The sequence below is a fragment of the Balaenoptera borealis genome (genome assembly GCF_965194805.1).
Source record: "Balaenoptera borealis genome assembly, chromosome: X".
In the NCBI taxonomy this organism is placed as follows: domain Eukaryota; kingdom Metazoa; phylum Chordata; class Mammalia; order Artiodactyla; family Balaenopteridae; genus Balaenoptera; species Balaenoptera borealis.
In genome coordinates, this window is record NC_138881.1 from 8,116,364 (window position 1) to 8,144,177 (window position 27,814).

General features: G+C 40.9%; 1 protein-coding gene and 1 long non-coding RNA gene across 2 annotated transcripts in view; one reads left to right on the plus strand and one right to left on the minus strand.

The window, feature by feature from the left end:
• The window catches only part of LOC309620024, a 335,464-nt gene that overhangs the window by 14,814 nt on the left and 292,836 nt on the right, over nt 1-27,814 (plus strand). The window lies entirely within an intron of this gene.
• MID1 (midline 1) overlaps nt 25,858-27,814 on the minus strand; it is a 397,732-nt gene continuing 395,775 nt past the window's right edge. The window contains exon 10 of the mRNA XM_082375673.1: nt 25,858-26,285. Coding sequence (XP_082231799.1) covers nt 26,285 — 1 coding nt within the window. The 3' untranslated portion in view covers nt 25,858-26,284. The remainder of the gene's footprint in view (nt 26,286-27,814) is intronic.

Below are 27,814 nucleotides of genomic sequence, written 5' to 3' on the forward strand. Positions count from 1 at the left end.
TTGGAGGAGCCCATATGGCAAAGAACTGAGGGCAACCTCCAGCCAATAGCCATTGAAGAATAGAGGCCGTTAGTCTACCCACCCTCTAGGAACTGAATCCTGCCCTCAACCATGTGAACTTGGAAGCAGATCCTTCCCCAGTCAAGTGTTCAGATGATACCCCAGCCTTGGCCAGCCACTCAATTGCCAACTTGTGACGACCATGAAGCAGAGGACCCAGCTAAGCTGTGCTCAAACTCCTGACTCAAAGAAACTATAATAGTCAATGTTTGTTTTATGCTGCCAAGTTCGTGGTAACTTGTAATGCAGCAATAGATAACCAATACATTGTACCAGAGGGACTGGGGATACAGATGCTGGAGAAGGGCAGTGTGTTAAAATGTACTTGGGATTTGTTTTAATCAGGTGTGGTAAGATACACAGACACAGAAATGATTATCACTAGGGAAAAAGTTCATATAGATCTCTAGAAACAGGAGTCATGACACACCACACAGGGCCACACCAGGAAGGGACCTAGAGCTGGTTAGGAAGTGGAGGGCTGAGGAAAATCATGGGCAAAAGCCTTTACTGTGGTTTTCACAGGTAGGACGGGGCAAGGAAGGATAGACATACGTGGGATTGGCTAGTTTGAATAATTTCAGGATGTAGGGACTGCCCCTAGTTGCCCAGTAGCTGGCCCTGGGGTGATACTAGGGCAGGGGGGTTGTCTTAGTTGATTTTGGCTGCTATAACAGGATCCAGTAGACTGGGTGGCTTATAAACAACAGAAATTTATTTCTCACAGTTCTGGAAGTTGGAAGTCTGAGATCAGAGTTGCCAATACAGTCAGATTCTGGTTAGGGCCCCCTTCTGGGTTGCATACTCCCATGGTGGAAGGAACTAGAGATCTCTTTGGGGTCTCTTTTATAAGGGCACTAATCCCATCCATGAGGGCCCCACTCTCATGACCTAATCACCTCCCAAGGGCCACACCTCCTATCATGTTGGGGGTTAGGATTTCATTTCAACATATGAATTTGGAGGGAGTGCACAGACATGCAGATCATGACAGGGATAGCGGCTAAATCTGAGAGAGCTCTATCAAGGAGGCAGCTGGCAGGTATGGGCTGTAGATTGATTGGTTTGCTGGCTCTAGGAATTAGCTTTGGGATGGAAGGTCTTTCTAGGATGAACCACCCCCAAATGTCAAAGCGTCATGAAATACAGAAAATAAACACATAATTCATACAAGTAGGTGAAGTTTGGGCAGCAGAACAATAGCTTCCCACAGCAGCACCTTATAGGCATGAGTTCATTGTCTCAACAGTCCTGTGAAGTGGGTAGAAATTGCTTTCCCCCTATTTCTGTAAGGTGAGAAGACTAAAGAACAGAGACATTAAATAACCTGCTCAAAAGCACACAGCGAGTCAGAAGAGCACGATGCAAATGAGACTAGATAGGGCAGAAGATGCTATTGGCAGAGCACATTTTAACCTTAAGTTGTGTGAAATATGATTGCTTCCTAGTCTCTGCATAGTTGGTAATACTCAGGGAATTTGAGATTTTAGATATTTTAGGTGCCACAGAACAGGAACCTTCTCAAGGCAAACTGCTAATCCATACCAAGCAGCCACTCAAGGGGTCTTAAGAATTGACTCAACTGGCTGATCCAATACCGGCAGGTCACTGTCACTCACTGTCAGCCCTACCTGCCCTCCCCAGCCTGCTGTTGGGCCTGCCACCGTATGTTCTTTCCCGAGCAGTTTCTGGGCCAGTCCTAAGCAGGACTGAGAGTGTCTGTCTCCTCAATCTCAAGTCCACCGGTGGTGTGATCTGGAACTGGTTTTGCTTTCCTTGACCTGGGTTCTGCATTGCCAGGGCTGGGCCATTCACACATCGTGACTCCTGTGTCCCAGCTCTGGTAGCACAGCACGTGTGCCTGGGAAGTGCCTGGTTTCCCTGCCAAGAACCGCGTCTTCCTGACTGAGTAGGGTCCCTGGGACATAGTACTCCTGCAAAGAACTGAGAACTCCCCTTTTCAGGGATGCAATCATGCAATCCAATAGGGCAGGGGCTGCACCAGATGGATTGTAAGAGCTCTTCCTGCCCTGAAAAGCCATGGCTCTACGTTTGCTTGCTTTGCTTGGTCTTGTATCATGGTACTTTTCATTCTTATTTGATCTCTCTTATTGGTTGAGATCAATGACTTAATGTATCTTGCACATACATAGTTTTAATTTTTAAAAAAATCTAAAACAGTTTCAATAGTTTTTACTTTGGAAATGGATCTAGGAAAAACAACATTCCAAAGAAAAGTAAATAATCTCATAAGTAAAAAGAGCTTTTTATTTTTAGAAAAAAGTTCCTTTTTATGTTGCTGTTTTACATTGATCCTGTATGACGAACTCAATGAGCACAGAATCCTGGTAGCCTGGGCTGTGTCTGCTGATGATGGTAGCTGTGTTTCAGTGCAAAGCAAACCAGCTCACAAAAAAAGGCAAAGGTGTCCATTAACATTGCTGATTACTTCCAGCACATTCTGGAGGTCGTAGTCAAGATTAGAGTCATACTGCTTAGTTTTATTTTTAATATAATGACTGAGGTGTTCACACTGCTTAACAGAATGGAATGACCCCAGATATTATTTCTTAACATAGAGCAGGAGTTGGCAAACTACAGCCTTTAGGCCAGATCTGGCCCTCTGCTTGTATTTGTCATTAAAGTTTTATTGGAACACTACCATGCTCATCTGTTGACATGTTGTCTAGGGCTATGTATGCACGACAATGGCAGCACTGAGTAGCTGTGACAGAGACTATATGGCTGGCAAAACAAAAAATATTTCTCTTTGTCACTCTACAGAAAATGTCTGCTGATGCCACACCTTAACGTTAAGGACAGTTAATAAAGTCTAAGCTTTTATTCTGTATTTCATTTCATTTCACTTTATTTTATGGTGCTCATTTCCTTTTGAGCAATGAGCAATTGGCGGTTTTTCAGTCCACTTATATGATACCTTCTCCTCAAGAATTTTAAGTCTGTTTGCTTATAGATTTACACATCTGGTACAAGGCTCATAAGCTCTTTTTCCAGACTCAGAGAGGTTAATTTGCCTTCATAAAGTTGCACATGCGGATGGTAGTAGGAGCCCAGAAGAGAGCTCAGGTTTACAATTCAAAGCCAGGCCCCATGTGATGACCATTTGTGTTTGAAGTTGTGATTCCTACATTGCACCGAAACCAATGTAAAAGGAAACTATTTAGTCCACTAACTGGTTTTCTGTCTACCATTTAACCTGAATAATACCAATAGCAAAGTCTGTATCAATGCCAACAGCCATACTTGCAGACACAAATGCATCTTTGAAAAGGCAGTACAGATGTCCTCTAGTCGTTGATGCCTTTTCTAAGTGGCTGAGTTAGAATAACACTTCCACTTTGTACTCCTCAGTGTGTCTCCCCTGGACACCAGTCCTGGACCTCATGTCATAAGAGTCCTCCTCTGTCTACACTTCTCCTCAAGCCCAGGATTCCACTGGGCTAAGCGGATGTGGTGACCCCTTGTGGACCACATGCCTTGTACCCAAGACCTAGGAATTCCCTGCCCAAATGCCCAAGGCTGCTTCTAAGCCTGCATGGATTCTTCCCAATGTCCCTCCTGTGTCTGAGGGCAGACAGTGTTGCTGGGCACATGCCCAGGCCTGAAAGCTGGCCAAGGGGCTGCTGTTTGCAGATTGTCCAGATGGCCCTTGCATGTGTTACCCTGGGGTGTCTACTGTCATGTGTCCGAGGCCCTTCATGGTGTGACCCTCATTGAGCTTGTGACTGTGGTGACTTCCAAGCCTGGTTATTTTGGGGATTTTTACTCTCGGAACCCAGACACCATGCTGTGAGGAAGCCCAAGCAGCCACAGAGAGACCACACGTAGTGTTCCCGGCTATCCAGAATCAACTGCCAGGTGTGCGAGTGAATGAGCCTCCAAATGATTCCAGCCCCTGCTGTTGGGTTGCCCCCATCTGAGGCCCTAGACATTGTAGAGCAGGGATAAGCCATTCCTCTGCCCTTTCCAGATTCCTGGCCCACAGAGTTGTGAACATTATGAAATGGTTATTTTTTGGCAGTAGGTTTGGGATGGTTTGTGGTGCAGCAGTAGTAACGGGGACACAGACTTTCCATTTGGTTGTCAATTTAGTGACATGATGGTGTCATTCTATCAGTCCTCAAATATCTATCGGGCTCCCCAAATGCCTTAACCGCTGTGTGGGTACCGGCTAGTTCAAGAATGGGTTCTAGGTAAAATAGTGAATTTGCAGGGCATGGGCAAGAGTTTAAAAAAGATCTACTTTTCACCACCCTAGTGTTTAGAGACATTGTGAGGAACCTATTGTGATAAAAATGTACAGACTGCCTCTGTGAGGTGAGAGGTCTAGAATGTGCTCCATTTAAAATAATGATTAGTGGCGTGCAATGGTTTCTTTCCCACTGAGTGGTTGATGGTTTCATTGCATTTGCTGTGTCCCAGTGGTATAGAGTTACTTTTATATGAAGTACTAAAATAGCTTTTCAAAAATAAGACAGGAAGTTTCATGCTCTAATGAACTAATATAGTAAAATGTCAATATCATTAACTGGAAAAAAAGCAGATGAATGTTTGAGTTCAACTCTGCTGTGAAAGTTCTTTTCTTTGGAAAAGTTCTTGTATTGAATAATGCTTAATTTGACATTGTCAAGAATTTATAGTCATTACCATTAATGCAGCAAAAAATGTATGACAAATAAGCAAAGACTGTATATAAAGATTCCATGAATTTGTTGTCCAAATGGTTTACTCTAAGGTTGGGGCACATGAATAAGCTACAATGATTATATGAAGTCTTCACGAATTTTTTAATGTATATAAATTTAAATTAACAGTGAATTCAAAGAAAAGGAAAAATTTGGATTGACAGAGGCCGTCCTGACACACCATCATAAAAATCCAGAGTAGCCTCCTATAGTTTCTTAAATTTTTAAATTTAATTTGGTTTTTTAGATTCTGAGAGTGGCTCTCCAGAAACCAGAGACAAGTACTTCCAAAGCTGGGTCAGAAGTGATTTTGAATGGTGTTTTCCAGAATCTCCCTTCAAATGTTTCTTTCTCCACCTCATCCTTCTCCCAGCTCAGCCCTCTTCAAGGCTAAGGAAGTCCCTGCTCCAAATTTGTTTGGGTCTCAGAAGGGCGCAACCTCTTAGCTCCAAAACATCCAGCCTCTTCTAAAATATCCAAATGCAGTTTCTAGGTGTTACTTGACAAGCACCTGCCTGCCAGGATTTCCAGGGTGAAGAAGCAGACCAAATTTACCTTGGAGAGTAAATGCCCCCAAAGATAAAGGAACAGTGCCGTCCAGCTGGGTAGCCCCATGGTTTTCAAATCCGCTCTGTGGGACATCGTTAGTGCCCACTGGAGGGGAAGTAAAGGGGACTGTGGCAGATGGAGTTCTCTGTGCTCCACCTAAATTTTAATCAGATGTGTCCGGGTTTATCTGTTTTATATCAGTAGATCAGCCTTCCTTGCAAGCTTTCATCTGGGGACTTTTTGTAAGTCAGCATAGCACTTCACTGTTGATATTTGCGTCACTTGGTCCTCAAAAACACTGGTGTTACAGAATAGCTTCTGGGCATCTCTGAATAATTTGCAGAAAGCTCATTTCAGTTTTCCATCTCCTACTCATGGTTTAACCTAGATAGACCTTTTGAACACCAAGAACTAAAATAAACAACCAAAAGAGGTCAATTGTTGTTGGGATCATGAATAAATTAACGGTGCCAGATCCTCCAGATCTCCTGCCTTTGGCTCCAAAGGAGACGATTCTCAGGATTTGGACATTCATTTTATTAAGTTACTGAAAATTATTTAATTGTTTAATTGTGAAAAACACATAGACATCCCAACTTAATGACCCGTGTTGACCGTGACATGGTTCCATCTAGAGCCTCACTATTTTGCTTGTTTTAAAAGGCCATTTGGGGAAGGGAAAGGGGAGAAACATCGGGAAGGTCACGTTGAATCTCAAGTTTCAACCGAAGAGGATCTTGTTGATCTGAACAAGAAATTTGTGCACTGTGGCAGTCCCAGCCTTTTGCTGGGACCCTGTCCTTTGGTAGTACTCCCCGCCCCCCAGTGTCTTGTTCAAGGTTGCTCTCTGCTGATTCCTCTACCTCAAGGCAATCAGTATATCATAAAGGGGGAGAGAGGGATTTATATTTCATTATTGCAACTACTTTGTGTTACTTAGTGTGGCAAGCTGTCTCTAATACACCCCCCAATGACCCTCACTTTGTTATACTCACGCCCTGTGCAATCCCTTTCTCTCGAGTGTGGGCTGCCCTAGTGACTTACTTCTAACCGATAAAATACGGCAAAGGTGATGGGAAGTCATGTCTCTGATACTGTCACCTGCAACTTGCCAGCCAGCTAGGGGTGGCCAATAAATGTTGGTGTGACCCACCAGGTTACCCTAGAGTACGTTATCTCATAAGGGGTTCAGGTTTGTATTAAGGTAGATGAACTGCTGTTAACAAAAGGTGACAAAACGTGTATTGGCTTTCACACAACAGAAGTCCATTTCTTTTTTATTAATTTAATTTTTATTTTATATTGGAGTATAGTTGATTTACAATGTTGTGTTAGTTTCAGGTGTACAGCAAAGTGAATCAGTTATACATATACATATATCCACTCTGTTTTAGATTCTTCCCCATATGGGTTATTACAGAGTGTTGAGTAGAGTTGTTCCCTGTGCTATACAGTAGGTCCTTGTTGATTATCTATTTTATATACAGCAGTGTGTATATGTTAATCCCAAACTCCTAATTTATCCTGCCCTCTACCTTTCCCCTTTGGTAACCATAAGTTTGTTTTCTATGTCTGTGAGTCTGTTTCTGTTTTGTAAATAAGTTCCTTTGTATCGTTTGCTTAGATTCCACATATAAGTGATATCGTATGATATTTGTCTTTGTCTGACTTAGAAGTCCATTTCTTGATCTTGAAACAGTACTGGGTAAGTGAAGAGTTTGGCAGACTGTCCCTCCCTCCTCCACAGTCATCTGGGGCCCAGGGTGGTGGAAACTCCACCACTTTTAACACAGAACTTCCAAGGTTGCTCTGGGCATGGGGGTCATCATGATTCTAGCCCCTAGAAGGGCAAGAGCACATGGAGGAATTCCACGTAGAAGGTGTATAAGCCAGGCCTAGGGTTGGGGCATGTTTCTGCTCACGTTTCATGGGCCAGATCTCAGTCACCTGATCACACCACACTGCAAGGGAACCTGGGAACAGCCGCCTTTAACTGAGCGGCCATTTCCTACTGACAACTCTATACTAAGGAGAGAGCATAAGAAATTTTGGTGGATAGCAGCGTTTTCTGCTCTACTGCTTCTGGGAAATTGAACGCTTTGCAGTGGGGTAGGCAGATTAGCGTTCGGATATGACATGAAAGGTTTAATGTTCTAGACCCCTTCAACAAGGCCTGTTGCTTCCCACCCTTATCACCAGTCCCTTCATTCTTGCTTCTTCCACCCATGAACCAGCCAACCAGATCTTTAGCTACGGCCCATGATTCAGCATTGAAATTAATTGAGGTCTTCTGTCTTGCCATCCTGGGCAAAGAGGGAAATGAGATGTCCTGCTTGACTGTATATTGAGGGGATTTCTTTCCTCCACTGTCCCTCTGGACCACCTGCAATGGGAACTGTCATACTCTGAAATCTGAATCAAGCTAGTGCTGGCACCTTATAGACCTGCCTCTGAAATTTCCCTCAACAGAATCACTTCCTTGTTCTTAAACCATTGCTTCCTTTGGTCTCCTTGGGTATCACATTTCCCTCATTCTCTATGCTCTTTCCTTAGATGAGCAGGGATTTAAATTTCTCCTTATAGACTTAATGACTTCCAATTTTCTACCTCCAGCTTTAATGTCTCTGAGCTACAAACTGTCCACTAGACATTTCCAAGTCCATGTCAACGGGCAGTCCACATTTCACACGACGCATCGATGCCATTCCTGACTACTAATTGACATTAGCCAACCTCTCTCACTCCTTGTCAACTATCCACTTTTATTGTCTTTGTAACACATCACTAGCTGAAGTTACTCGTCCATTTACTTGTTTGGCTGTTTATCATCTATCCTAGGTATGTCCGCTCCACAGGTGCTAAGACTTGGTTCCCCTTGTGCAGAACCTAGCACAGTGCCTGGGAAATAGCCAACGCAGCGCTCCATAGATATTTGGCAAATGAATACGTGAAGAATTCATGGTAAGGAGGTCCCCTTGAAGTATAGATGTAAATCTAGGAAAACTCCGGTAGAACAGCAGACATACTGACTGGGTGAGCTGGGAATTGCTTTCCCACCAAGACCACTCACAATGGGGGAGAGGTAATTGCCCATCAAGATACTGGAGTGCTATCCTATTGGGGGTTTGCAGTAAAGCAGGTAAACCCAACAGATATTTAGTGACGTTTGTAATTATTGCATAGGAAAAAATACAGTGTTGAGTCCCTAGATCCCTTGATCAGAATGGGCAAACATTTTTCTATAAAAGGCTAGGTTATACTTTAGGACTTGTGACCCATATGGTCTCTGCTGAAACTGCTCATCTCTGCCCTTGTAGCTCGAGAGCAGTCACAGGTGATATGTAAGCAGGTGGGCGTGGCTGTGTTGCAATAAAGCTTTCTTTATAGACACTGAAATCTGAATTTCGTCTAATTTTCATATGTCACCAAATATTATTCTTTAGATTCTTCCCAACCATGTAAACGTAAAAGTCGGGAATTCCCTGGAGGTCCGGTGGTTAGGACTCCCTTCTTTCACTGCCGAGGGCTCAGGTTCAATCCCTGGTTGGGGAACTAAGATCCCACAAGCCATGTGGCACAGTCAAAACATTTAAAAAATAAATAAATAAATAAAATAAAATAAAAATGTAAAAATCATCCTGAGTGCGCAGGTCATAGAAATACAGGCACTGGGCTGGATTTGGCTTGCGGGCTGTAGTTTGCTGACCCCTAACCTAGATGGTCAGACAATTCAGCCTTGTATATATTGGGATTTTTTTTCCAGCTCTCAAGGCTACTTTATAAATAATGTTTCATAAAACATTTTCATGGAATCTTTGGACTTGAGTCTCTAGGGGCGCTCTGGGTTGTGGGGAGGGAGAAGGAAGAGAGCCTCCCAGGCCTAAATGGTTAACATTTATATTGCAACATAAATTATTCTTTGCTCCAGATTGCATGTGCTATCCATGTAGAATGATTAACGTCAAGATGATAAAATGATGCAGTCTCTTGAATTTGATTCCAGCTGTTCCCGTCTTTGATATGATTTGTGAATGACATTTGTATTTTTTACTGGTGATTAGTTAATGCTGGGAAGGACGGCCAGATGATAGCTGTCTAGAATTCTAAAGCCAAAGATTTACTTGGCTAGAAAACTGTTCCATAGAATATCGTTACAACATTTGCCACAAATTCATTTAGCATTTGTCATTAGAAGGTTCTTAGTATCGGGGAAGCAATCTATAGCCAGAAGGGTTTCTGAGACCATTTGATTATACCATGATTACAGAGCAAGGGTAACCCAAAAAGGCTTCCATCCACGTGATGCATGGCTCTTGTTTAGAACTCAAGTGAACTCTTAAAGAAATGATTCCAGTTTTTCTGAGAGCCCTTTATTGACTTGTTCACAGAGGACATCTCCACCGTGCGTCTCAGTTTGGAAGCCAAATATCAAAAGTTACTGGATTTAGCCCACGATGATAATGGTGACCATTTATAGAGCCACTTACAACATGCAAGGCATTAAACTAGTTTACACTCATTTTGTCTTCACACCAGTGTTTTCTTAAAAAAATTTTTATTTCATATTGGATTTGATTTGCAATGTTGTGTTAGTTTCAGGTACACAGCAAAGTGATTTAGTTATATATATACGTGTATTCATTCTTTTTCAGATTCTTTTCTCATATAGGTTGTCACAGAATATTGAATAGAGTTCCCTGTGCTATACAGTAGGTCCCTGTTGATTATCTATTTTATATATAGTAGTGTGTAGATGTTAATCCCAAACTCCTAATTTATCCCCCCCCCCACCTTTCCCCTTTGGTAACCATAAGTTTTTTCTTTTTTTTTTTTTTTTGATTTATTTTTGGCTGTGTTGGGTCTTCATTGCTGCGTGCGGGCTTTCTCTAGTTGCGGCGAGTGGGGGCTACTCCTCGTTGCGGTGCACGGGCTTCTCATTGCAGTGGCTGCTCTTGTTGTGGAGCATGGGCTGTAGGCATGTGGGCTTCAGTAGTTGTGGCACATGGGCTCAGTAGTTGTGGCACGCAGGCTCAGTAGTTGTGGCTCACGGGCTTAGTTGCTCTGCGGCATGTGGGATCTTCCCGAACCAGAGCTCGAACCCGTGTTCCCTGCATTGGCAGGCAGATTCTTAACCACTGCACCACCAGGGAAGTCCCATCATAAGTTTGTTTTTGAAGTCTATAAGTCTGTTTCTGTTTTGTACATAAGTTCATTTGTATCATTTTTTTTAGATTCCACATATAAGTGATATCATGATATTTGTCTTTCTCTGACTTACTTCACTTCGTATGATAATCACTATTTGCATCCATGTTGCTGCAAATGGCATTATTTCATTCTTTTTTATGGCTGAGTAGTATTCCATTGTATATATGCACCACATCTTCTTTATCCATTCATCTGTCAATGGACATTTAGGTATGTCTTGGCTATTGTAAATTGTGCTGCAGTGAACATCAGGGTGCATGTATCTTTTCGAATTATCGTTTTCTCTGGATATATGTCGAGGAATGGGATTGCTGGATCATATGGTAGCTCTATTTTAAGTTTTCTAAGGAACCTCCATACTGTTCTTCATAGTGGCTGTACCAACTTACATTCCCACCAACAGTGCAGGAGGGTTCCCTTTTCTCCACACCCTCTCCAGCATTTATTGTTTTTTGTTGTTGTTTTTTTTTGGTGTGTGTGTGTGTGTGTGTGTGTGTTACTATTTTATCTTAAATTTTAATTTTTTATTTTATTTTTTAAGATATTTATTTATTTGGCTGTGCCGGGTCTTAGTTATGGCATGTGGGCTCTTCATTTGCCACGTGCGGGATCTTTGTTGCGGCATGTGGGATCTTTAGTTGAGGCATGTGGTATCTAGTTCCCTGACCAGGGATTGAACTGAGGCCCCCTGCATTGTAGTTTTGATCTAATAATTAGTGATATTTCATACCAGTGCTTTTTTATTGGCTGCACTGCATGGCATGTGGGATCTTAGTTCCCCCACCAGAGGATGAACCTGCGCCCCCTGCAGTGGAAGCACAGAGTCTTAACCACTGGACCGCCAGGGAAGTCCCTCACACCAGTGCTTTTAAACATTATGCTATGCTGTCAGAATATCCGTCCACCCACCAAGTCATCAGAAAGGCATCCCATCTGGTTTCTTCTCTCTGCATCCATGTGGCCTCTTAGATTGTGATTCTCTGTGGATAAGGATGGGATGAGTTTAATTCGGAGTTGCTCAGCCTCAGTACCATTGACACCTGGGGCTGGATCATTCTTTGTTGCCGTGGGGACATTCTTTGTTGCCATGGGGACATTCTTTGTTGTTCTGTGCATTGTAGGATGTCTAGCAGCATCTCTGATCTCTACCCACTAGATGCCAGTATCACCCCCTCCCCAAGATGCGACGCCCAAAAACGTCTCCAGACACTGCGAATATCCTCTGGGGGATAAAATCACTCCAAAATGAGAACCACTGGTTTAACTCAATCTCCCTGATGTCGCATCAAGCATATAAAATTGTCCTTGGGGTTCAGCCTGTATTTTCACTTCCTGCATGAGACCATCTTGTAATGAGCTTCTCTTTACTTGAGGAATTGAAATGGGAGCTGTGTCTAATTTATCATGAATTCTGTTTCATGGAAAATAGAGTTTATTACCATGTTGGCAACAGTGGTTGAACTCTCTACTCAGGATCTCTGGATCCAAATTAGTATGAAGAAGGTATCAGTTTTTTCAAGTGAAGAGAGCAGAATATAAAGGAGTGACTCTCTCTTCCCTCCCCCTCCCCCCATCTCTTCTGGATCGACATCTTCATAACCTTGAGCCTGAGGTAAATAAACCAGTGTTTTCTCTGCTTGTTGGGGTCATGAGCGTATTTTTTGTTTTCCTTTGTGCTATTCTTTATTTTCATAACGTTCTGCAATAAACATATATCATTTTTCAAAAGTCAGATAAAAATTCCTTTAAAAAATGAAGTCACTAATCCATGCTTAGATTTCTAGCTGAGGTCAACAATTTCTTTGGACAACGTGAGACTTAGCTTTCTGATCAGAACACTAATGCCATTGTAGCTGCACCGGTGAAACTTCTTACGGAGAGATTGACTGGCAGATCTAGGAAAATAATATCTATTAGTTAATCATGAAAATAAAATTAGAGCAATGTCCTGAAAATTAGAAGTGCCAGGGACCTGGAAAAATAAACATCCCACCGCCAGTTTCGAGTTATTGAATATTTTCATTAAAGAACAATGGAGGACAGGAACAGCAGTTGCTTTGAATTACATGCTATTTGGGACCAGCAACAGTGGGTTAACAAGGTTTTACTGTGTTTCAGATGTTTGTCAATGATTGATTGTCAGCATTCGTATCTACATATGCTTACCAGGCTTTAGGGGCTCAAGGTCTTCGAGACAGAGGTTATGTCTTTTATTGATTCTGTACAAGGCCAGACCACGCTGGAGAGCCCTAATATGTTGGCAGGGTATGTTGACCATTGATAACAGTGTGAGGACTATTTAGCTCAGAATCCCAAGGCCAAGGTGGAAACAGTCTGGGAACAATGCCTGCAAAAGCTTTTTATGACTAAAAAGCCCCAAGCAAGCATATAGCTTTCCCAATCACAAAGGCACTTGGCTCCAGCCTGTCATTAAAATGTGGCCACGGACCCAGCCCCGGGTCCCAGAAAGCAGCCCCCTTCCAGGCTCAGGAGCAGGCTGCTCCTGACAGAGCAGGAAGCCCTGGCCGCGGGCCCCCTGGAAGCTGAGAAGCTTCCTGAGTGGCCCAGACGCCAGCTCCGGCCTGTAGAAGTTGGAGAAGTGATGGCTTTCAGGCTGGGGCCTGCAGAAGCAGAATTCCCCAATTCCCAGCCAAAGAACATAATCCTGAAGTTGAAAAACAAATGGCATTCATACAAACTGAACCCAACAATTCCCTTTCTCCGTTGGAAAGGAAATAGTTGGGAGACGGTTGTGGACAAACAGTACACAGGGCCACACTCCTTCCTTCCTTCTTCTGGCAGAAGCTTGAGGAAACTCAGCTCAGAGTTAACAAGGTCAGAAGGTTCTGTCTGCCGGTCCCTCTGACTGGCAGCACCCTCCATGGGGCTCCCTACACCATCATGACAGATTTCCTTTGGTTCTGAATTTTTGTTTAGCTTCTGGTTCTTTGACTGATGGAAGCAATTGGATTTCTTAACCAGAATTAAGTCGTTAAGTCCCTTATTGCACAAGGGAGGAAACGTTCTCAAGTAATTTTCATTCAGATGAAATGGGAGTAAACTGGTCTTGAAATAGAAGGAAAGAATTAAAATAGTAACTATTCCCAGGTATGTTTTTCTCCCGTAGGAAACAGTGGTTTAAAGTTTATGGAGCAGGTTAATGAGTTGGAGAACCTTGCCTGTTGGCCCATGTCCTAAAATAAGACTTTTTAAACACACTTCAGAAATATACAACACTTCTCATTAATGGCCGATAAAGAATTAGGTCTTGAAGCAGGATGTAAAGGCAGAATGATTCATATAATAATATGTAGCAGAAATGAGGTTTTTCAGAAATGAAAATTTTCATTGATTACATGATTCCCAGAAGCATATGGATGTTTATTTTGCTTTGCTTTTTTTGTGTCCTTTGATATTTTTCAAAAATTTCGTTAATAAATATATATTACTAGACTGGAGAAAACAGACTAAATTTGAGAGTCGACAACTTGATGTGATATAAAGAGGACCTTTCAAGAAGTGGAGTTTCCTTCAAACATCTGTAGAAAGGGAAAAAAAATTTTTTTTTGGCTTTGCTTGAAGGTGGGGTGATGGATTGGGGGACCTTTATGCTTGTTGTTTTATTCTAATTCTGTTTCTCCTTTATGGCTCCAAAGCAGAAACGTTTGTTCCTTTTTCTAATATTAAGTTAATAGGAATTAACTGAGCATCTACTGACTCATCGTCATTGGTTATTTTCTCTTGCTGTCAGTTTTTATTCCGCTATATCCATTGTATCACCTAAACCAGCACATCACTTCCTTTTGTTCTGCGTGAGATGCTGGATCCTGGAAGCACCACCAATCTCTTTGTTATATGGCAACAAATGAGAGTGAGTTAGGCCAACCACCACTTGAATAAATTCTTTAGCACTCATAACAAATTTGAATTGTGTACTGCATGAATCTAGCATTGATGTCCTCCTTTTCTTTTTTCCTTTACTTATTTCCCTTTCTCCCTCTCTCTCTCCCCTTTTCTCCCCTGATCTCCTTCTCTCTCCCTTCTTCTCTCCCTTCCCTTCTTCCTGCTCCTTCTCTCCCTCCCTCAATCTGTCCTTTCCTTCCTCCTTCCTTCCCTTTTTTTTTTTTTTTTTTTTTTTTAAGTAAATATCCTTAACTGTGTTAGGTACCAGAGATATTAAAAAGTAATGATTAAGCACAACCCCTCCCTTCAGGGAGCTTACACTCCAACAGAGGAAAAAATCCTTCGGAGGAGGGGGAAAAAAAGGGAGGGGGAGGGGTGAGAAAAAAAATCCCTCAGGGGAAAGCAGAAATTTGTGGATTCTTCTGAGCTGTGGAAGGAAGGAAGGACAGAAAGAAAAGATATGATAGCTATACTTTTTTTTAAATTGAAGTACAGTTGATTTACAATGTTGTGTTAGTTTCAGGTGTACAGCAAAGCGATTGTTATAATATATGTCTATATTTATTCTTTTTCAGATTATTTTCCTTTATAGGTTATTACAAAATATTGAGTATAGCTCCCTGTGCTATACAGTAGGTCCTTGTTGTTTATCTATTTTATATATAGTAGTGTGTATATGTTAATCCCAAACTCCGAATTTATCCCTCCTCCCTCTTTTCCAAAGTATATAATAGCTATACTTTGGAGCAACCGTATCCTTTCCAAAAGCAGTCTCCCCACATTATTCTATGCAGAATATGTCTCCAGGTTTATGTCCCATTTGTTTATTTTTGCTTTTATTTCCTTTGCTTTAGGAGATGGATCCAAAAAAATATTGCTATGGTTTATGTCAAAGAGTGTTCTGCTTAAGTTTTCCTCTGGGCATACTCAAAATGGATCAAAGACCCAAACGTAAGACCAGAAACGATAAAACTTTGGGAGTTTTATCGTTTCTGGTCTTACGTTTGGGTCTTTGATCCATTTTGAGTTTATTTATTTTTTATTTTTATGAATTTATTTTATTTATTTATTTTTGGCTGCATGGGTCTTTGTTGCTGCACGTGGGCTTTCTCTAGTTGCGGCGAGCGGGGCTACTCTTCGTTGAGGTTCACGGGCTTCTCATTGCGGTGGCTTCTCTTGTTGCAGACCACAGGCTCTAGGTGCACAGGCTTCAGTAGTTAGTTGTGGCACACAGGCTCAGTAGTTGTGGCACACAGGCTCAGTAGTTGTGGCTCGCGGGCTCTAGAGCACAGGCTCAGTAGTTGTGGCTCAAGGGCTTAGTTGCTCTGTGGCATGTGGGATCTTCCCAGACCAGGGCTTGAACCTATGTCCTCTGCATTGGAAGGTGGATTCTTAACCACTGTGCTGCCAGGGAAGCCCTGAGTTTATTTTTGTATATGGTGTTAGAGAATGTTCTAGTTTCATTCTTTTACATGTAGCTGTCCAGTTTTCCCAGCACCACTTATTGAAGAGACTGTCTTTTCTCCATTGTATATCTTTGCCTCCTTTGTCATAGATTAATTGACTGTGTGTGAGTTTATTTCTGTGCTCTCTATTCTGTTCCATTGATCTATGAGTCTGTTTTTGTGCCAGTACCATGCTGTTTTGATGACTGTAGCTTTGTAGTATAGTCTGAAGACAGGGCGTGTGATTCCTCCAGCTCTATTCTTCTTTCTCAAGTTTGCTTTGACTATTTAGGGTCTTTTATGTTTCCATACAAATTTTAAAAAATGCTTGTTCTAGTTCTGTGAAAAATGCCATTGGTATTTTGATAGGGATGGCATTGAATCTGTAGATTGCCTTGGGTAGTATGGTCATTTTAACAATATTCTTTCAATCCAAGAACACGGTATATCTTTCCATCTGTGTGTGTCGTCTTCAATTTCTTTCATCAGTGTCTCATACTTTTTGGAGTATAGGTCTTTTGCCTCATTAGGTAGGTTTATTCTTAGGTATTTTATTCTTTTTGATGTGATGGTAAGTTGGATCATTTCCTTAATTTCTCTTTCTTGATAGTTCATTGTTAGTGTATAGAAATGCAACAGATTTCTGTATATTAATTCTCTATCCTGCAACTTTACCAAATTCATTGATGAGCTCTAGTGGTTTTCTGGTGGCAACTTTAGGGTTTTCTATGTATAGTATCATGTCATTTGCAAACAGTGACAGTTTTACTTCTTCCTTTTCAATTTGTATTCTTTTTATTTCTTTTTCTTGTCTGATTGCTATGGCTAGGACTTCCAGTACTATGTTGAATAAAAGTGGTGAGAGTGGTCATCATAGTCTTGTTCCTGATCTTAGAGGAAATGCTTTCAGCTTTTCACTGTTCAGTATGATGTTAGCTGTGGGCTTGTCATTTATGGCCTTTCTTATGTTGTGGTGTGTTCCCTCTATGCCCACTTTCTGGAGAGGTTTTATCATAAATGAATGTTGAATTTTGTCAAAAGCTTTTTCTGCATCTATTGAGATGATCATATTTTTTAGGTTTTATTGAAGTATAGTTAATTTACAGTGTTGTGTTAATTTCTTCTGTACAGCACAGAAATTCAGTGTTATATATATATTCTTTTCCATATACTTTTCCATTATGGTTTGCCACAGGATATTGAATGTAGTTCCCTGTGCTATACAGTAGAACCTTGTTGTTTATCCATCCTATGTATAATAGTTTGCCTCTGCTAATCCCAAGCTCCCATTCCTACCCTCCCCTCCCCTCCCCACCCCAGCCCCCTTGGCAACCACAAGTTTGTTCTCTATATCTGAGTCTGTTTTTGTTTCATAGATATGTTGATTTGTATTGTATTTTAGATTCTACAAATAAGTGATACCGTATGGTATTTGTCTTTCTCTTTCTGACTTCTCTTTAGTATGATAATCTCTAGGTCCGTTCATGTTGCTGCAAATGGCAAAATTTCATTCTTTTTGATAGCTGAGTCATATTCCAGTATGTGTGTGTGTGTGTGTGTGTGTGTGTGTGTGTGTGTGTGTGTATGTGTATATATACCACATCTTCTTTATCCATTCTTCTTTTGATGGACATTTAGGTTGTTTCCATGTCTTGGCTATGGTGAATAGTGCTGCTGTGAACATAGGGGTGCATGTACCTTTTGAATTATAGTTGTGTTCAAATATATGCCCAGGAGTGGGATTGCTGGATCATATGGCAATTGTATTTTTAGTTTTTTGAGAAGCCTACATACTGTTTTCCACAGTGGCTGCACCAATTTACATTCCTGCCAACAGTGTAAAAGGGTTTCCTTTTCTCCACACCCTCTCCAGCACTATTTGTAGACTTTTTAATGATGGCCATTCTGACTGGTGTGAGGTGGTACCTCCTTGTAGTTTTGATTTGCATTTCTCTAACAATTAGCAATGTTGAGCAACTTTTCATGTGCCTATTGGCCATCTGTATGTCTCCTTTGGAGAAATGTCTATTTAGGTCTTTTGCCCATTTTTGGGGTTGTTTGTTTTTTTGTTGTTGAGTTGTATGAGCTGTTTGTATACTTTGGAAATTAATGCCTTAAGTTGCATTATTTGCAAATATTTGGAAATTAATGTCTTAAATCGCGTTATTTGCAAATATTTGCTCCCATTCCATGGGTTGTCTTTTCATTTTGTTTATGGTTTCCTTTGCTGTGCAAAAGCTTGTAAATTTGATTAGGTCCCATTTGTTTATTTTTGTTTTTATTTCTATTGCCTTGAGAGACTGACCTAAGAAAACATTGGAACAATTTATGTCAGAGAATGTTTTGTCTGTGATCTCTTCTAGGAGTTTTATGGTGTCATATCTTATGTTTAAGCCTTTAAGTCATTTTGAGTTTATTGTTGTGCATGGTGTGAGGGTGTGTTCTAACTTCATTGATTTACATGTGGCTGTCCAACTTTCCCAGCACCACTTGCTGAAGACTTTTTCCCATTGTATATTCTTGCCTCCTTTGTTGAACATTGATTGACTGTAGGTGTGTGGGTTTTTTGTTTTTTTTTTAACATCTTTATTGGAGTATAATTGGTTTACAATGGTGTGTTAGTTTCTGCTTTATAACAAAGTGAATCAGTTATACATATACATATGTTCCCATATCTCTTCCCTCTTGCGTCTCCCTCCCTCCCTCCCTCCCTATCCCACCCCTCTAGATGGTCACATAGCACCGAGCTGATCTCCCTGTGCTATGCGGCTGCTTCCCACTAGCTATCTATTTTACATTTGATAGTGTATATATGTCCATGCCACTCTCTCACCCTGTCACATCTTACCCCTCCCCCTATCCTCAAGTCCATTCTATAGTAGGTCTGTGTCTTTATTTGCGTCTTGCCACTAGGTTCTTCATGACCTTTTTTTTCCCTTAGATTCCATATATATGTGTTAGCATACTGTATTTGTTTTTCTCTTTCTGACTTACTTCACTCTGTATGACAGACTCTAACTCCATCCACCTCACTACAAATACCTCCATTTCGTTTCTTTTTATGGCTGAGTAATATTCCATTGTATATATGTGCCACATCTTCTTTATCCATTCATCCGATGCTGGACACTTAGGTTGCTTCCGTGTCCTGGCTATTGTAAATAGAGCTGCAATGAACATTGTGGTACATGACTCTTTTTGAATTATGGTTTTCTCAGGGTATATGCCCAGTAGTGGGATTGCTGGGTCGTATGGTAGTTCTATTTTTAGTTTTTTAAGGAACCTCCATACTGTTCTCCATAGTGGCTGTATCAATTTACATTCCCACCAGCAGTGCAAGAGTGTTCCCTTTTCTCCACACCCTCTCCAGCATTTATTGTCTCTAGATTTTTTGATGATGGCCATTTTGACTGGTGTGAGATGATATCTCATTGTAGTTTTTTTTTTTTTTTTTTTTTTTTTTTGGCTGTGTTGGGTCTTCGTTTCTGTGTGAGGGCTTTCTCCAGTTGCGGCGAGTGGGGGCCACTCTTCATCACGGCGCGCGGGCCTCTCACTATCGCGGCCTCTCTTGTTGCGGAGCCAGGGCTCCAGACGCTCAGGCTCAGTAGTTGTGGCTCACAGGCCCAGCCGCTCCGCGGCATGTGGGATCCTCCCAGACCAGGGCTCGAACCCGTGTCCCCCGCATCGGCAGGCAGACCCTCAACCACTGCGCCACAAGGGAAGCCCCTCATTGTAGTTTTGATTTGCACTTCTCTAATGATTAATGATGTTGAGCATTCTTTCATGTGTCTGTTGGCAATCTGTATATCTTCTTTGAAGAAATGTCTATTTAGGTCTTCTGCCCATTTTTGGATTGGGTTGTTTGTTTTTTTGTTATTGAGCTGCATGAGCTGCTTGTAAATCTTGGAGATTAATCCTTTGTCAGTTGCTTCATTTGCAAATATTTTCTCCCATTCTGAGGGTTGTCTTTTGGTCTTGTTTATGGTTTCCTTTGCTGTGCAAAAGCTTTGAAGTTTCATTAGGTCCCACTTGTTTATTTGTGTTTTTATTTCCATTTCTCTAGGAGTTGGGTCAAAAAGGATCTTGCTGTGATTTATGTCATAGAAAGTTCTGCCTATGCTTTCCTCTAAGAGTTTAATAGTGTCTGGCCTTACATTTAGGTCTTTAATCCATTCTGAGTTTATTTTTGTGTATGGTGTTAGGGAGTGTTCTAATTTTATACTTTTACATGTACCTGTCCAGTTTTCCCAGCAACACTTATTGAAGAGGCTGTCTTTTCTCCACTGTGTATGCTTGCCTCCTTTATCAAAGATAAGGTGACCATATGTGCATGGGTTTATTTATGGGCTTTCTATCCTGTTCCATTGATCTATGTTTCTGTTTTTGTGCCGGTACCAAACTGTCTTGATTACTGTAGCTTTGTAATATAGTCTGAAGTCAGGGCGCCTGATTCCTCCAGCTCCGTTTTTCTTTCTCAAGATTGCTTTGGCTATTCGGGGTCTTTTGTGTTTCCATACAAATTGTGAAATTTTTTGTTCTAGTTCTGTGAAGACTGCCAGTGGTAGTTTGATAGGGATTGCATTGAATCTGTAGATTGCTTTGGGTAGTAGAGTCATTTTCACAATGTTGATTCTTCCAATCCAAGAACATGGTATATCTCTCCATCTATTTGTATCATCTTTAATTTCTTTCAGCAGTGTCTTATAGTTTTCTGCATACAGGTCTTTTGTCTCCTTAGGTAGGTTTATTCTTATATATTTTATTCTTTTTGTTGCAATGGTAAACGGGAGTGTTTTCTTAATTTCACTTTCAGATTTTTCATCATTAGTGTATAGGAATGCAAGAGATTTCTGTGCATTAATTTTGTATCCTGCTACTTTACCAAATTCATTGATTAGCTCTAGTAGTTTTCTGGTAGCATCTTTAGGATTCTCTATGTATAGTATCATGTCATCTGCAAACAGTGACAGCTTTACTTCTTCTTTTCCGGTTTGGATTCCTTTTATTTCTTTTTCTTCTCTGATTGCTGTGGCTAACACTTCCAAAACTATGTTGAATAATAGTGGTGAGAGTGGGCAACCTTGTCTTGTTCCTGATCTTAGTGGAAATGGTTTCAGTTTTTCACCATTGAGGACAATGTTGGCTGTGGGTTTGTCATATATGGCCTTTATTATGTTGAGGAAAGTTCCCTCTATGCCTACTTTCTGCAGGGCTTTTATCATAAATGGGTGTTGAATTTTGTCGAAAGCTTTCTCTGCATCTATTGAGATGATCATATGGTTTTTTGCCTTCAATTTGTTAATATGATGTATCACGTTGATTGATTTGCATATATTGAAGAATCCTTGCATTCCTGGAATAAACCCCACTTGATCATGGTGTATAATCCTTTTAATGTGCTGTTGGATTCTGTTTGCTAGTATTTTGTTGAGGATTTTTGCATCGATGTTCATCAGTGATATTGGCCTGTAGTTTTCTTTCTTTGTGACATCTTTGTCTGGTTTTGGTATCAGGGTGATGGTGGCCTCGTAGAATGAGTTGGGGAGTGTTCCTCCCTCTGCAATATTTTGGAAGAGTTTGAGAAGGATAGGTGTTAGCTCTTCTCTAAATGTTTGATAGAATTCGCCTGTGAAGCCATCTGGTCCTGGGCTTTTGTTTGTTGGAAGGTTTTTAATCACAGTTTCAATTTCAGTGCTTGTGATTGGTCTGTTCATATTTTCTATTTCTTCCTGGTTCAGTCTCGGCAGGTTGTGCATTTCTAAGAATTTGTCCATTTCTTCCAGGTTGTCCATTTTATTGGCATAGAGTTGCTTGTAGTAATCTCTTATGATCGTTTGTATTTCTGCAGTGTCAGTTGTTACTTCTCCTTTTTCATTTCTAATTCTATTGATTTGAGTCTTCTCCCTTTTTCTCTTGATGAGTCTGGCTAATGGTTTATCAATTTTGTTTATCTTCTCAAAGAACCAGCTTTTAGTTTTATTGATCTTTGCTATTGTCTCCTTCATTTCTTTTTCATTTATTTCTGATCTAATCTTTATGATTTCTTTCCTTCTGCTAGCTTTGGGGTTTTTTTGTTCTTCTTTCTCTAATTGCTTTAGGTGCAAGGTTAGGTTCTTTATTCGAGATGTTTCCTGTTTCTTGATGTAGGCTTGTATTGCTATAAACTTCCCTCTTAGAACTGCTTTTGCTTCATCCCATAGGTTTTGGGTCGTCGTGTCTCCATTGTCATTTGTTTCTAGGTATTTTTTGATTTCCCCTTTGATTTCTTCAGTGATCACTTCGTTATTAAGTAGTGTATTGTGTAGCCTCCATGTGTTTGTATTTTTTACAGATCTTTTCCTGTAATTGACATCTAGTCTCATAGCGTTGTGGTTGGAAAAGATACTTGATAACGATTTCAATTTTCTTAAATTTACCCAGGCTTGATTTGTGACCCAAGATATGATCTATCCTGGAGAATGTTCCATGAGCACTTGAGAAAAATGTGTATTCTGTTGTTTTTGGGTGGAATGTCCTATAAATATCAATTAAGTCCATCTTGTTTAATGTATCATTTAAAGATTGTGTTTCCTTACTTATTTTCATTTTGGATGATCTGTCCATTGGTGAAAGTGGGGTGTTAAGGTCCCCTACTATGATTGTGTTACTGTCGATTTCCCCTTTTATGGCTGTTAGTATTTGCCTTATGTATTGAGGTGCTCCTATGTTGGGTGCATAAATATTTACAGTTGTTATACCTTCTTCTTGGATCGACCCCTTGATCATTATATAGTGTCCTTCTTTGTCTCTTGTAATAGTCTTTATTTTAAAGTCTATTTTGTCTGATATGAGAATTGCTACTCCAGCTTTCTTTTGATTTCCATTTGCATGGAATGTCTTTTTCCATCCCCTCACTTTCAGTCTGTATGTGTCCCTAGGTCTGAAGTGGGTCTCTTGTGGACAACATATATACGGGTCTTGTTTTTATATCCATTCAGCCAGTCTGTGTCTTTTGGTGGGAGCATTTAATCCATTTACATTTAAGGTAATTATTGATATGTATGTTCCTATTCCCATTTTCTTAAATGTTTTGGGTTTGTTATTGTAGGTGTTTTCCTTCTCTTGTGTTTCTTGCCTAGAGAAATTCCTTTAGCATTTGTTGTAAAGCTGGTTTGGTGGTGCTGAATTCTCTCAGCTTTTGCTTGTCTGTAAAGGTTTTAATTTCTCCATCAAATCTGAATGAGATCCTTGCTGGGTAGAGTAATCTTGGTTGTAGGTTTTTCTCCTTCATCACTTTAAGTATATCCTGCCACTCCCTTCTGGCTTGTAGAGTTTCTGCTGAAAGATCAGCTGTTAACCTTATGGGGATTCCCTTGTGTGTTATTTGTTGTTTTTCCCTTGCTGCTTTTAATATGTTTTCTTTATATTTAATTTTTGACAGTTTGATTAATATGTGTCTTGGTGTGTTTCTCCTTGGATTTATCCTGTATGGGACTCTCTGTGTTTCCAGGACTTGATTAACTATTTCCTTTCCCATATTAGGGAAGTTTTCAACTATGATCTCTTCAGATATTTTCTCAGTCCCTTTCTTTTTCTCTTCTTCTTCTGGGACCCCTATAATTCGAATGTTGGTGCGTTTAATGTTGTCCCATAGGTCTCTGAGACTGTCCTCAGTTCTTTTCATTCTTTTTTCTTTATTCTGCTCTGCAGTAGTTATTTCCACTATTTTATCTTCCAGGTCACTTACCCGTTCTTCTGCCTCCGTTATTCTGCTATTGATCCCTTCTAGAGTATTTTTAATTTCATTTATTGTGTTTTTCATCGTTGCTTGGTTCCTCTTTAGTTCTTCTACGTCCTTGTTAAATGTTTCTTGCATTTTGTCTATTCTATTTCCAAGATTTTGGATCATCTTTACTATCATTATTCTGAATTCTTTTTCAGGTAGACTGCCTATTTCCTCTTCATTTGTTAGGTCTGGTGTGTTTTGACCCTGCTCCTTCATCTGCTGTGTGTCTTTCTGTCTTCTCATTTTGCTTATCTTACTGTGTTTGGGGTCTCCTTTTCACAGGCTGCAGGTTCGTAGTTCTCGTTGTTTTTGGTATCTGTCCCCTGTGGCTAAGGTTGGTTCAGTGGGTTGTGTAGGCTTCCTGGTGGAGGGGACTAGTGTCTGTGTTCTGGTGGATGAGGCTGGATCTTGTCTTTCTGGTGGGCACGTCCACGTCTGGTGGTGTGTTTTGGGGTGTCTGTGAGCTTATTATCATTTTAGGCAGCCTCTCTGCTAATGGGTGGGGTTGTGTTCCTGTCTTGATAGTTGTTTGGCATAGGGTGTCCAGCACTGTAGCTTGCTGGTCGTTGAGTGAAGCTGGGTCTTGATGTTGAGATGGAGATCTCTGAGAGATTTTCGCCGTTTGGTATTACGTGGAGCTGGGAGGTCTCTTGTGGACCAGTGTCCTGAAGTTGGCTCTCCCACCTCAGAGGCACAGCCCTGATGCCTGGCTGGAGCACCAAGAGCCTTTCATCCACACGGTTCAGAATAAAAGGGAGAAAAAATAGAGAGAAAGAAAGAGGATAAAATAAAATAAAGCTATTATAATAAAAAATAAGAAAAAATTATTTAAAAATTTATTAAGAAAAATTTTTTTTAGTTTTTAAAAATAAATTTATTAATTTTTTATAATAAAAAATAAAAAATTAAGAAAAAATGTATTAAGAAAATTTTTTAATTTTTTAAAATAAAAATTAAGAAAAAAATTAAGAAAAAAATTTTTTAATTTTTTAAAATAAAAAATAAGGAAAAAATTATCAAGAAAAAATTTATTAAGAAAGAAAAATTTTTAAGTAAAAAACAAAACAAAACAAAACAAAACAGAAAAAAAACGGATGGACCGAACCCTAGGACAAATGGTGAAAACAAAGCTATACAGACAAAATCTCACCCAGAAGCATACACATATACACTCACAAAAAAAGGAAAAGGGGAAAAATTAATATATCCTGCTCCCAAAGTCCACCTCCTGAATTTGGGATGATTCATTGTCTATTCAGGTATTCAACAGATGCAGGTACATCAAGTTGTTTGTGGAGCTTTAATCTGCTGCTTCTGAGGCTGCTGGGAGAGATTTCCCTTTCTCTTCTTTGTTCGCACAGCTCCCGGGGTTCAGCTTTGGATTTGGACCCGCCTCTGCGTGTAGGTCGCCTGAGGGCGTCTGTTCTTCGCTCACACAGGACGGGGTTAAAGGAGCAGCCGATTCAGGGGCTCTGGCTCACTCAGGCGGGCAGGGGGAGGGATATGGATGCGGATGCGGGGCGAGCCTGCGGTGGCAGAGGCTGGCGTGACGTTGCAGCAGCCTGAGGCGCGCCGTGCCTTCTCCCGGGGAAGTTGTCCCTGGATCACGGGAGCCTGGCCGTGGCGGGCTGCACAGGCTCCCGGGAGGGGCGGTGTGGAGAGTGACCTGTGCTCGCACACAGGCTTCTTGGTGGCGGCAGCAGCAGCCTTAGCATCTCATGCCCATCTCTGGGGTCCGCTATGATAGCCGCGGCTCGTGCCCATCTCTGGAGCTCCTTTCAGCGGCGCTCTGAATCCCCTCTCCTTGCGTGCCGCGAAACAAAGAGGCAAGAAAAAGTCTCTGGCCTCCTCGGCAGCTCCAGACCTTTTCCCGGACTCCCTCCTGGCTAGCTGTGGTGCACTAGCCCCCTTCAGGCTGTGTTCACGCCGCCAACCCCAGTCCTCTCCCTGCGATCCGACCGAAGCCCGAGCCTCAGCTCCCAGCCCCGCCCACCCCGGTGGGGGAGCAGGCAAGCCTCTCGGGCTGATGAGTGCTGCTCTGCGCCGATCCTCTGTGCGGGAACCTCTCCGCTTTGCCCTCCGCACCCCTGTGGCTGCGCTCTCCTCCGTGGCTCCGAAGCTTCCCCCCTCTGCCACCCGCAGTCTCCGCCCGCGAAGGGGCTTCCTAGCGTGTGGAAACCTTTCCTCCTTCACCGCTCCCTCCCACTGGTGCAGGTGCCGTCCCTATTCTTTTGTCTCTGTTATTTCTTTTTTCTTTTGCCCTACCCAAGTACGTGGGGGAGTTTCTTGCCTTTTGGGAGGTCTGACGTCTTCTGCCAGCGTTCAGTGGGTGTTCTGTAGGAGCAGTTCCACGTGTAGATGTATTTCTAATGTATCTGTGGGAAGGAAGGTGATCTCCACGTCTTACTCTTCGGCCATCTTGCCCAGACCTCCGGTGTGTGGGTTTATTTCTGCACTGTATTCTGTTCCATTGATCCGTATGTCTGTTTTTGTGCCAATACCACACTGTTTTGATTACTGTAGCTTTGTAGTATTGTCTGAAGTCTGGGAGGGTTATGCCTCTTGCTTTGTTCTTTTTCCTTAGGATTGCTTTGGCTATTCTGGGTCTTTTATGGCTTCATATAAATTTTAGGATTATTTGTTCTAGTTCTGTTAAAAAAAAAAAAAAGTCATGGGTAATTTGATAGGGATTGCATTAAATCCATAGATTGTTTTGGGTAGTATGGCCATTTTAACAATATTAATTCTTGCAATCCAAGAGCATGGGATATCTTTCCATTTCTTTGAATCATCTTTAATTTCCTTTATTAATGTTTTGTAGTTCTCAGCATATAAGTCTTTTACCTCCTTGGTGAGGTTTATTCCTAAGTATTTTATTTTTTGATATGGTTTATTATTTATTTATTTATTTATTTATTTATTTGGCTGCACTGTGCAGCTTGCGGGATCTCAGTTCCCCCACCAGGTGTTGAACCCAGGCCACAGCACTGAAAGTGCTGAGTCCTAACCACTAGACCACCAGGGAACTCCCTTGATGTGATTTTAAAAGGAATTGTTTGTTTACATTCCCTTTCTGATATTTCATTATTATTGTAAAGAAGTGCAACTGATTTCTGTACATTAATCTTGTATCCTGCTACCTTGCTGAATTCGTTGATCAGTTCTAGTAGTTTTTGTGTGGAGTCTTTAGGGTTTTCCTCATATAATACTATGCCATCTTTGTATAATGACAATCTTACCTCTTCCCATCAATTTGAGTACATATTTCTGTGGTATCAGTTGTGATTTCTCCTCTTTCATTTCTTATTTTGTTTATTTGGGTCTTCTCTCTTTTCTTCTTGGTGAGCTGGTCAGAGGTTTGTCAATTTTGTTTACCCTTTCAAAGAACGAGCTCTTGGTTTTACTGATTTTTTTCTATTGTTGTTTTAATCTTTGTTTTATTTATTTCCTCTGATCTTTATTATCTCCTTCCTTCTGCTGACTTTAGATTTTGTTTGTTTGAGGTTTTTCTTATTTCCAGAAGAAGGCCTGTATCACTATGAACTTCCCTCTAAGAATTGCTCTTGCTGCATCTCATAGATTTTGTATGGTTGTGTTTTTATTGTCATTTGCCTCTAGGTATTTTTAAATTTTTTCTTTGGTTTCATCATTGACCCATTGGTTTTTTAGTAGCATGTTGTTTAGATGTAATTGGTTTTTTTTCTCATTTCTTTTTCTGTGGTTGATTTCTAGTTTCATGCCATTGTGGTCAGAAAAGATGCCTGAAGTAATTTCTATACTCTTAAATTCGGTGAGGCTTGTTTTGGACCCTAGTATGTCGTCAGTCCTAGAGAATATTCCATGTGCACTTGAAATGTGTATTCTGCTTTTTTTGGATGTAATGTCCTGAAGATAACAAGTGTAACTGTTCTATTGTATTATTTAGGATCTCTGTTGCCTTATTGATTTTCTGTCTCAAAGATATGTCCATTGATGTGAGTGGGGTGTTAAAGTCTCCTACAATTATTGTATTCCTGTCAATTTCTCCTTTTATGTCTGTTAGTATTTGTTTTATGTATGTGGGTGCTCCTATATTGGGTGCATATATGTTAATGAGTATAATATCCTCACCTTGTATTGATCCTTTTATCATTATATAGTGTCCTTCTTTATCTTTCTTTATAACCTTTGTTTTGAAG